The 12,368-nt window shown below is 40.8% G+C and overlaps 1 protein-coding gene across 1 annotated transcript in view; it reads right to left on the reverse strand.

The window, feature by feature from the left end:
* LOC132115082 (opsin-5-like) overlaps positions 1-12,368 on the reverse strand; it is an 84,905-nt gene that overhangs the window by 27,210 nt on the left and 45,327 nt on the right. The window contains exon 2 of the mRNA XM_059523484.1: positions 3,172-3,259. Within this exon, the coding sequence (XP_059379467.1) occupies positions 3,172-3,259 (88 nt within the window). The remainder of the gene's footprint in view (positions 1-3,171; positions 3,260-12,368) is intronic.

The raw sequence follows: 12,368 nt of genomic DNA on the forward strand, positions 1-12,368 counted from the left end.
CTTCAGTATCAGAAAGGGTTAATGACAACACATCTTCCTCCTGAAGTTCACTCTCGTCTGCCGCCAAAGAGCGCGAAAGGCAAAGTCCCTCTCTAAACTCCTCAGCGAGCTCCATCTGCGATCCCCACAAGCTCATTCTCCTCCGTGCCTCAGCAGCGGCGGGTCCTGAACCGCGGGAATCAGACGGCCGTCCCTCTTTCCTCGAAAAGAGAGACAGACGAGAGCGGAGCTTTTTCATAGAAAAACGCTTGCAGTGCACGCAGATCGCCCCCTCAAGGACATCGCGTGCTTGCTCTTCACCCAAACAAGAGACGCAGAGACTGTGTGTGTCATCAGGTGTCAAATAACGCAGACACGGATGTACACACTGTCCAAATGCCTTACTAGTGGATGCCATGATAAACAGAGAAAGATCGCTCTTACCGTGGTCGTTCTCTCAGAATGCACGCTTCAAACAAAACAGTCAATGAAGACTAAAAAGATAAATCATGTGCTCTCCGGGCGCTTATTTATAGTCGCGCCGGTAGTGACGTCAGAGGCTGTCGCTGTTTTTTCATTGTATGCTTCAGACACGGGTCACGACGAGGTGTTCCCCATAGCGACCCCTAGAGGACGCAGTTCTAAGTTCCTTTGAAAGGGAACTTGCCGGATCACATAAGAAGAAGAAGAAGAAGAAGAAGAAGAAGAAGAAGAAGAAGAAGAAGAAGAAGAAGAAGAAGAAGAAGAAGAAAACCATAGAAAGTATTTTGGTGTTGGGATAAAAGTATATAAAAAAATAATATTTGTCATTTTGTGCAACCAACAAAGTCATCTGGTCCAACCAACATGCAGATAGGACCATTATAGTCCCTTATGATTGTGTATAACAATTATATTCCTTCTTAGAGAAAAATGGTATATGTGAGGATTTCCAGTCAGGATTTAGACCGTATCATAGTACTGAGACTGCTCTCCTTAGAGTTACAAATGATCTGCTCTTATCATCTGATCGTGGGTGTATCTCTCTATTAGTTTTATTGGATCCTAGTGCTGCGTTTTACACAATTGACCACAACATTCTTTTGCATAGACTTGAACACTTTGTTGTCATCAGTGGAAGTGCATTAGCATGGTTTAAATCGTACTTATATGACCGCCATCAGTTCGTAGCAGTGAATGAAGATGTATCCTATCGATCACAAGTGCAGTATGGAGTACCTCAAGGCTCAGTACTAGGGCCGCTACTCTTCACAGTTTATATGTTACCCTTGGGAGATATCATCAGGAAACATGGTGTTAGCTTTCACTGTTATGCTGATGATACTCAGCTCTATATTTCTTCGCAGCCCGGTGAAACACACCAATTTGAAAAACTAATGGATTGCATAGTCGATATAAAAAACTGGATGACGAGTAATTTCTTACTGCTAAATTCTGAAAAAACAGAGGTGTTAATTATAGGACCTAAAAACTCCGCTTGTAATAACCTAGAACACTGTCTAAGACTTGATGGTTGCTCTGTCAATTCTTCGTCATCAGTTAGGAACCTAGGTGTGCTATTTGATCGCAATCTTTCCTTAGAAAGCCACGTTTCTAGCATTTGTAAAACTGCATTTTTCCATCTCAAAAATATATCTAAATTACGGCCTATGCTCTCAATGTCAAATGCAGAAATGTTAATCCATGCATTTATGACCTCAAGGTTAGATTATTGTAATGCTTTATTGGGTGGTTGTTCTGCACGCTTAGTAAACAAACTACAGCTAGTCCAAAATGCAGCAGCAAGAGTTCTTACTAGAACCAGGAAGTATGACCATATTAGCCTGGTCCTGTCAACACTGCACTGGCTCCCTATCAAGCATCGTATAGATTTTAAAATATTGCTTATTACTTATAAAGCCCTGAATGGTTTTGCACCTCAGTATTTGAATGAGCTCCTTTTACATTATAATCTTCTACGTCCGCTACGTTCTCAAAACTCAGGCAATTTGATAATACCTAGAATATCAAAATCAACTGCGGGCGGCAGATCCTTTTCCTATTTGGCGCCTAAACTCTGGAATAACCTACCTAACATTGTTCGGGAGGCAGACACACTCTTGCAGTTTAAATCTAGATTAAAGACCCATCTCTTTAACCTGGCATACACATAACGTACTAAGATGCTTTTAATATCCAAATCCGTCAAAGGATTTTTAGGCTGCATTAATTAGGTAAACCGGAACCGGAACCGGAAACACTTCCCATAACACCCTATGTACTTGCTACATCATTAGAAGAATGGCATCTACGCTAATATTTGTCTGTTTCTCTCTTGTTCCGAGGTCACCGTGGCCACCAGATCCAGTCTGTGTCCAGATCAGAGGGTCACTGCAGTCACTCGGATCCAGTACGTATCCAGACCAGATGGTGGATCAGCACCTAGAAAGGACCTCTACATCCCTGAAAGACAGCGGAGACCAGGACAACTAGAGCCCCAGATACAGATCCCCTGTAAAGACCTTGTCTCAGAGGACCACCAGGACAAGACCACAGGAAACAGATGATTCTTCTGCACAATGTGACTTTGCTGCAGCCTGGAATTGAACTACTGGTTTCGTCTGGTCAGAGGAGAACTGGCCCCCCAACTGAGCCTGGTTTCTCCCAAGGTTTTTTTCTCCATTCTGTCACCGATGGAGTTTCGGTTCCTTGCCGCTGTCGCCTCTGGCTTGCTTAGTTGGGGACACTTCATCTACAGCGATATCGTTGACTTGATTGCAAATATATGCACAGACACTATTTAACTGAACAGAGATGACATAACTGAATCCAATGATGAACTGCCTTTAACAATCATTTTTGCATTATTGACACTGTTTTCCTAATGAATGTTGTTCAGTTGCTTTGACGCAATGTATTTTGTTTAAAGCGCTATATAAATAAAGGTGACTTTGACTTTGACTTTATAAAGGTAAAGTTTCCTAAAATTTTAGGTAATATGAGATTCTTATGACAAGGCAAGGTTAGTTCAGGCTGTAAAATGTCAAAAATAATTCATGATATTTGTAAAAACCATATGATAAACTGTAAGATATCAACATCATTTCTCCTCTTTCTCCCTCAACTTTACTATATCTCTCAACTGTTCTATAAATAAAGGCTAAAAGTCCATAAATAATGTAGAAGCGATCAGTTGTAAGTGCATGGACTCACAGAAGGTTGTGTATATAGAACCCATGAAGACATCGTGTTCCTTTGGGATTTTGGAAACAAAATGGGAAGTTTCCGTGGTATTTCCCATCTGCAGAGAAGATAAAAGACAAGAAGTTTTGATGAACAGTGGGAAAAAGATGAGGATGAAGCTGTGGTAAAACAAGAACAAGTATTAAGCATTCATGAGTGAGCTGAGGGTTTTCAGGGCAGAATCAGGGGACTTTGTGGTTTATAGAGCTTTTTGGTGAGTCCATTACAATTGAAATTAGCAGCTCATCTCTCTGAAAAGAGCCAGATTTCCACTCACAGCTAATGCCAATACAAAAAATGTCCAATCCAATTGTTTTATGGAACATGTAAAGGAGGAAAAGGGAGTGAAAATTATATATATATATATATATATATATATATATATACATATATATATAAATGGTCAGAAACCATATGGGCAGAAATTAAACATTTGTAATTTTGTCTTTTAAATGTCATTTCATTTTACCAACAAAAGCCATTTCCACCAAATCTCATATTATGTATCATGCTTTTAATATTGAAATATTGTATATCGTACCCAGTGTTGGGTAGATTACTTATAAGTTGTAGTCTGTTACTGGCCAATTAAATTACAAAAATTGTAGTTAGTAACATAATCCATTACATTACTTAGATAATATAATCAACTACTTTTAGATTACGTTTGACTTAACGTTCATCACATTGATTTAAATAGGATAATCTTGTACCATACTGATATAAAAATACAATAGAAAAAAAAATACAGTATTCCACTTGCTGTTATTAACAAAATGAAGTACATTAAATGTACATTACATTATGTCAAGATTTCCCAAACTGGGATTTGTGAAGGAACTGCAGGGTGTTTGTGAGTTAAATGAAAAAGAAAAGGGAGGGAGAATAAATAAATTATGAATAACCAAAAATACTATTGTGTGAATGATATATAATCATGTAATCAATAAAAAGTAACTGTAGTCTGAGTATGACTATTTTAAAATGTAATATAATCTTATTAATAGTGTTTAATTTTGGGAATCTGATTAATCAGTTATTAAAATTACACGTCATTTTCTATAAAGTTGCTTTGTAATGATTTGTATTGTAAAAAGCGCTATACAAATAAACTTGAATTGAATTGAATTACCCAGCAATGACCATACTACCTTGACAAATAAGCACAAGAACCAATGAAGTCTGTACATTGTTTTTTCATTTACAATGCATGCGTTAATGTAAACAAACCAACATTCTTCTGTGCGTGATAGATTTAAAGAGTTTGAGTGAAAACATCTGAAATTACAGTCAGTTTTTCTCATAAAGACAATTTAATTCAGAAGATATGGAATAATGCACACAAATCATAAGCACAATGTATATGGTACTTTTATGTGGTTTTTGGAGCTTGACAGTTACAGTCACCAAACTCTCGTTCTTGTGCTTCACGGATGAAAACATTATATAGACATGGAGAGATGAGGGTGTCTGCTAATAAATCTGCTATTTAAGTTTTTAAATAATTTAATTTGATAGTAATTTCAGACGCACTGCTTTGCAAAGCTAGTACATTTGAAAGTATATAGAATAAATGATGAGGACATGCTAAAAAAGTTGTCAGTTTATTATATGAAAGTCTATGAAGTCTATTATATGAAAGTCTATGTGTCTATATGAAGAAACAGTCGAGCAACAGAGAAGGACATCAGCTTGTGAGTGTTTTGTGTCGTTTTCTCATTAGACTACTGTGTGATCGTCATTGCTAGGAAAGTTTTTGGTTTAAATTGTGTGTGTCTTACCCTGGTAAATACGTGCTGAAAGTGGTGCTTGGTTTCGCGGGACTGCCCAGTTTCGATCTGCTAAATACGGACGAGTGTAAAGACAATCGACTCCTGCGCGACTCCACCGAGCAAGGACACCGACGGAGCACTTGAGTATTGCTTTTCTCCTCTTTCTTTACTTTTTGTATACCTTGTTCTCATATCTCTTACACTTGGGGAAGTCGTGGCCTAATGGTTAGAGAGTCGGACTCCCAATCGAAAGGTTGTGAGTTCGAGTCCCGGGCCGGCAGGAATTGTGGGTGGGGGGAGTGCATGTACAGTTCTCTCTCCACCTTCAATACCATGACTTAGGTGCCCTTGAGCAAGGCATCGGACCCCCAACTGCTCCCCGGGCGCCGCAGCATAAATGGCTGCCCACTGCTCCGGGTGTGTGCTCACAGTGTGTGTGTGTGTTCACTGCTCTGTGTGTGCCCATTTCGGATGGGTTAAATGCAGAGCACAAATTCTGAGTATGGGTCACCATACTTGGCTGAATGTCACTTCACTTCACTTGTAGTCACTATGTGCTTTCAGATCACTACTAACACTTGGAGAGCACGCTATGTACGTCGCAGGAAGGCCTGTCTGACAAACCTACGCGTCCCTCTGACCTCTACTACTACGCTCTCTATTCCAGTTGGTCTCTGGAACTGCCAGTCTGCAGTTAACAAAGCAGACTTAATTTCTTCTATTGCTACTCATTCCGGTCTCAGCTTCATGGCACTGACCGAGACTTGGATCAAACCTGAAGATACTGCCACCCCTGCAGCCCTCTCCACTAATTTCACTTGTTCCCACACTCCTCATACCACTGGGAGGGGTGGAGGTACGGGTCTCCTTATATCAAAAGAATGGAAATTTGATCTTCAGCCATTACCTACAGGTACTGGTTCATTTGAATCACATGCCATTACTGTAACCCACCCTGTTAAAATCCACTTTGTGGTCATTTATCGTCCCCCAGGTCAATTGGGAAACTTCTTGGAGGAGTTGGATGTGCTGCTATCAAACTTTCCTGAAGATGGTACTCCTCTGGTAATGCTTGGTGACTTCAACATCCACCTAGATAAACCCCAGGCTGCTGATTTCAAAACTCTGCTCACCTCATTTGATCTCAAGCTAGTGTCTACTACAGCGACTCACAAATCAGGCAACCAACTGGACCTCATCTACATGCACTGTTGCTCTGTGGACAACTCTTAAGTTGCTCCACTGCACACCTCAGACCACTTCCTCATTACTGCTAACCTAGCACTTACTCCTGAAGTGCCTAACACTCCAACGCAGGTCACCTTTCGACGGAACCTACGCTCACTCTCTCCATCTCACCTATCTTCTGTGGTTTCATCCTCACTTCCTGCACCCTCTCAGTTTTCTGCTCTGGACACAAACAGCGCTACGGACACTCTTTGCTCCACTTTAACATCTTGCTTGGACAACTTTTGCCCACTGTTGTCTAGACCAGCATGCACAGCCCCATCTGCCCCCTGGCTGTCCAAGGTTCTCCGTGAATATCGCTCTAAACTCAGGGCTGCAGAGAGAAAATGGCAGAAATCAAGAAACTCTACCGACCTCAGTGTGTATCAGTCTCTCCTCTCTTCCTTCTCTACAAATGTCTTCACGGCTAAAACATCCTACTACCACAACAAAATTAACAACTGTTGTGACGCTTGGACACTCTTCAAGACTTTCTCTTCTCTTCTTAATCCGCCGCCACCACCTCCTCCATCGACTCTTACAGCGGACGACTTTGCAGTTTTCTTCACAAATAAGACAAGATCCATCAGAGACCAATTCTCCACACCGCAGACTGAGGACAACTTCACAATGACCGACGCACACTCTTTCTCCTCCTTCTCCCCACTCTCAGAGATGGATGTCTCCAAACTTCTCCTATCCAATCATCCTACTACTTGTCCACTTGATCCGATCCCCACCCACCTCCTTCAAGCGATCTCTTCTTCAGTCATACCTTCGCTTACTCACATTATCAACTCCTCTCTTCACTCTGGAACATTTCCCTCAGCATTCAAGCAGGCTCGGGTAAGCCCACTGCTCAAGAAACCATCTCTAAATCCAGCGCTTCTTGAAAACTACAGACCGGTATCCCTTCTTCCATTCATTGCAAAGACACTTGAGCGAGCTGTGTTCAACCAGCTTTCTATGTTCCTTGTACAGAACAACCTCCTGGACAGCAACCAATCTGGCTTCAAAAGTGGCCACTCAACTGAGACTGCTCTGCTCTCGGTTACTGAAGCCCTGCGACTAGCAAGAGTAGCTTCAAAATCCTCGCTACTCATCTTACTGGACCTGTCTGATGCTTTTGGCACTGTTAATCCCCAGATTCTCCTGTCCACCCTCAGAAAGATGGGCATCTCTGGAACTGCACTCCTGTGGGTTAAGTCCTACCTCTCTGACAGATCCTTCTGTGTCTTTGAGGGGTGATGTTTCAAAGTCACACCACCTTGCTACTGGGGTTCCTCAAGTACTTGGACCACTTCTCTTCTCCATCTACATGACATCATTAGGATCTGTCATTCAGAAGCATGGCTTTTCTTATCACTGCTACGCTGATGACACCCAACTCTACTTCTCTTTCCAGCCAGACGACCCGATGGTAGCTGCTCGCATTTCAGCCTGTCTGAGTGACAGAATGCAGCAGCGAGGGTTGTCTTCAATGAGCCAAAAAAAGCTCACGTTACTCCTCTCCTCATCAGGTTACACTGGCTACCAGTAGCCGCTCGCATCAAATTCAAGGTACTGATGCTTGCCTACAAGATGACCACTGGCACGGCACCAACTTACCTAAACTCACTGGTTAAATCTTATGTGCCCTCCAGAAGTTTGCGCTCTGCAAGTGAACAACGCCTTGTGGTGCCACCCCAAAGAAGTTCAAAATAACTCTCACGGACCTTTTCCTGGACTGTGCCCAGCTGGTGGAATGACCTCCCAATCTCAATTCGTACAATTTGATTCAATTCGAGTCTTTACTCATTTTCAAGAAACATCTAAAAACTCATCTTTTTCACCTGCACTTAACCAACTAACACTAGCACTTTTCTTTTTCTTGTCTTTTCATTTATAAAAAAAAAAAAATTAAAAATAAAAACCTGGCTATGCGTTCTATACTAGACTAATTGAGACTTGTCACTTGTATACTGTTGTTGTTCTCTTGTTGACCTGACTGCTTCTATTGTTCTCATTTGTAAGTCGCTTTGGATAAAAGCGTCTGCTAAATTATTAAATGTAAATGTAAATGTAACGGTCTTTTCGAAACAAGAAAAAAAATGTATTTGTCGGTTCTTCAGTCAACCCTTCAGACAAGAATACATGTAGATAAACACTCAAATTTAGGAAAAGCATGAAAATGGCTAAAAACAGCTATGTAGGAAACTGTTTGCTTGTGGAAAGAGTTAATGAAGTTTAATGGTTATTAAACAAAAATATTTGACCAAAGAATGCCCTGATTGTTCAATCAGAATCTAGTGTCCAGAGAGCTGCCTTTTCCCTCTCAAAAGATAATGTTTTTCCCCACTAGAAGCTCACAAACACTTTCTTTGTTTTCTGTCCTTAAATCCTCCTGAAAACACACACTCAAACTGGCCATGTGTGTATGTGTGTGTGAATAGTTTATTTAGAATAGAGACATAAAGATGTTCATGTGCTGATATCCATGCAAAGTCAAAGCCTCTTACAATCTATTCGGAACTGGAGGAGTCAATGACCATACGGCCTACTTTCTGGAGTCTGATAAATGCCATCTCAGCTGTTATGAAATGGAGGAGTGGTGCTTCAGCCTGTGCCTGAGATGTAGGGACACAGCTCGCATCTCTGTCAGTTTACCTAATGAGTCACCTTTATACAGATGCAAATATAATAACAAGATACAAATAATTTTATTACATAAGTCTCTTTGATACTGGATTCTTGATTAGTGACCTAGATTTTTTTTTTTACATTGTATTATTCTTTGTTTATATTTTTTTGTTAAAATATTCTCTTAATTACCATATTTACATGAATAAACAACAAAAACATGAAATTTTCAGTGTGTTGTCACACACTCTCTCTCTCTCTCTCTCTCTCTCTCTCTCTCACACACACACACACACACACACATTGGAGGTTTAAGTGAATGTGTGTTGCATACATAGTGCTAAACAAAGAAGGACATCACTTATGCACTGACAGCCAATCCAGCAAAAACACATTCTGTGTAACACTGTTTCATTTCATGTTGGCACTGCCTGTTCTCTATTTGTTCTGAAATGACTTCATGCAGCCAAACATTGTTTTTCTGTCTGTTTGTTTTTCGCTCTTTTATTTTATTTAATGGTTGGCTGCACAAGGGTACACATAATCTGACTCAAAATAACTTTTTTTTTTTTCTGTGAATCGAGGACAAATTGCTCCTTTTAGAATATTATGAGATTTCATTGAAGTCGCTGGCAATGTACCTACTAGGAGATATTGAGAGCCATAAATCAATGCCAGGTATCAAAACTATAGGAAAGACAGACATCTTACAAAATGTAAGTTTATAAAAAAAATATTCATGAACATTTTTAAAGAGGAAAGATTAAAAAAGTTTAGGAAAAAAATTTACATTATGCATAGAAATTCTAGAATAACTGCCTTAATAATCATTCTTCGTGACACTACTTTTTTTTCAACTTGAATTTTTTAATGTACAAAATCTCTTGTTCAGCCGCATTGTAAAAATCCGATTAGTTGACTTTACTTATAAAAAATGGGTGGAAACCCATTATCTTAGGAAAAAAACTAAGTGTTTAACTACAATTAATTCACTCCAGTTGTGCAGTTGTCTGAAATATCTCAATAAATGTCTAAATAAGTATGTTAAACAGGTTTCAGTTTACTGAATAAAATGAAGCATGCTTACTAAAGGAAGATGTTTACTTATTTTTTCCTCTAGCCAATTACTTACATATAAAGTGTCTGAACAAGTCATTTTGCATTAAATGAATTATCATTCAAAAGAAGTAATCAAATGTATTAAATGTAATAACATTCAACAGTGTATACAGTTGGAGTCTATCTTTCTGTTTCTCTCTGCTTACAGTTAATTAATTCTGGAATAAATGAAACCCATGGCCTATGCAGACACTCAGCATTGCAGCATAATATATTAATGGGGAAGTCGTGGCCTAATGGTTTGAAGGTTTGAGTCTCGTACCGGCAGAGATTGTACTGTAGGTGGGGGGAGTAGTGAATGTACAGCGCTCTCTCCCACCTTTAGTACCATGACTGAGGTGCCCACTGTAGTGATAGTGAAGTGAAGTGACATTCAGCCAAGTATGGTGACCCATACTCAGAATTTGTGCTCTGCATTTAACCCATCCGAAATGCACACACACAGAGCAGTGAACACACACACACACTGTGAGCACACACCCGGAGCAGTGGGCAGCCATTTATGCTGCGGCGCCTGGGGAGCAGTTGGGGGTTCGATGCCTTGCTCAAGGGCACCTAAGTCGTGGTATTGAGGGTGGAGAGAGAACTGTACATGCACTCCCCCCACCCACAATTCCTGCCGGCCCGGGACTCGAACTCACAACCTTTTGATTGGGAGTCCGACTCTCTAACCATTAGGCCACGACTTCCCTTGAACCCCCCCCCCCCCCCCCCCAAAAAAAAAGCCTGCCCACTGCTCTGAGTGTGTGCTCACTGCTGTGTGTGTGTGCACTTTGGATGGGATATATGCAGAGCACTAATTCTGAGTATAAGTCATCATACTTGGCCGTGCCACGTCACTGTCATACCACGGTCTGTCCAGCAGAGGGAAACCGAGAGCACAAGACCTTCCACAACTTCCTCCTGATTTCCTGTTAATTATTAGCTCAATGATATCACCTGTGCCTGGCTTGTTAGTGTGTATGTGTGGGCATATATAAGACCTGCATTTATTTGTGTCTTTGCTTAGTCTTGAAGTTCTTTTGTTCAGACAGATCCTTTGGCCCTATGTTTGGATTTCTTTGAGAGACTTTTTACTCAGAACTTTGACCTGCTTAGTTGGAAGCTTTAATTTATGTTTTTTGGACCTTTTTTGCCTTGTGGATCTGTACCTTCTTCAGCCGTGCTTCTGATGTTAATTTTTATGTTTATTCAAGAAGGACACTAAGTAAAGACTGTTTGTTTTTCTTCAATCCTGCTTAACTTAACATTGAAATAATTCGCGCCAGATGCTCTATTCGTGTTTGGTTTGAACACAGCATTACAGAAAGGTCTGATTTACGCACTGTTATGCTGTGTTCACACCAAACGCGAATAGAGCGCCTGGCGTGAATTATTTCAATGTTAAGTCAATGCAAAGGCGCGTTAACGGATGGTGGGAAGATCGTATGTCCACGCACACGGCATGAGTGAGTTTATCTGAAAATCGTACAGACGAGATGATATACGACACGATTTTACAACCTGCGAATTCCAGAAGCAATCGCACGAAGTTGATACGTGTTCGACTTGAAATACCGCTGCATGCACGGAAGGATTACTGTATGACATTAAAGTAACGCGAGAGCGATAAGAGAGCACACATATCCAATGCATTCGAATCGCTCTCGCGGTACTTTGATGTCATACAGGTGATCATTCTGTGCAGCGCTGCTTCCAGTCAAACGCGCCTAATATAACTGCTCTCACTCTCTCATAACTGCATATAAAATATTGATTCGAGCCGTGACTGTTTTCTACACGTACAGGTTATTTTTCAGCGATCAGAAACCCTGTGTGTGTTTTCTTGTATATGGTTTATAAATATCTGAAATAGGTATTACAATGCAAACATGGTTTGTGAGGACAATTCCTGTGCCCTCGTAAACCAAATAGCTTAAATACTATACGGTGTTTAATAGAAATTTTAAACATGCATTTTCCATGATGGATAGAGGTAGTGTATGGGGATATACAGCATAGAAACACGTTACGTCTATGGAGAGTCCCCTTAAACTACATATGCATGTGCGAGAGAGCGAGAGCGAGAGCGAGAGAGAATTAAAAAGCATGGTACACGTTGCTAGAAACATCATACAGTGCTCGCTGTTCCTGTCAGAGTTCAGCGAGTTTATCCTCCTGGTCAATAGTCCACATTCGCCGTGGCGCTGCCGTCTTCGTCTTTCTTCTTCTGTGGTTTTCCTAGTTCGTGACTGGTCAACTTCAGATAAATTAACAAATCGGCTCGTTCAACCGCGTACACGTCACGAATTCAAACCGATAGCTCACAAACTTTTTAGACATGTTTAAAAATGATCGGCAGGTCGGGAAGTGCTCGTAAGCCACTCTGCTCGGCTCGTAATTCATCGCAAATGATACGAGCCCGGACCATCCGAGCATACGCGATTTCCA

Source organism: Carassius carassius, chromosome 34, assembly GCF_963082965.1.
Source record: "Carassius carassius chromosome 34, fCarCar2.1, whole genome shotgun sequence".
Taxonomy (NCBI): domain Eukaryota; kingdom Metazoa; phylum Chordata; class Actinopteri; order Cypriniformes; family Cyprinidae; genus Carassius; species Carassius carassius.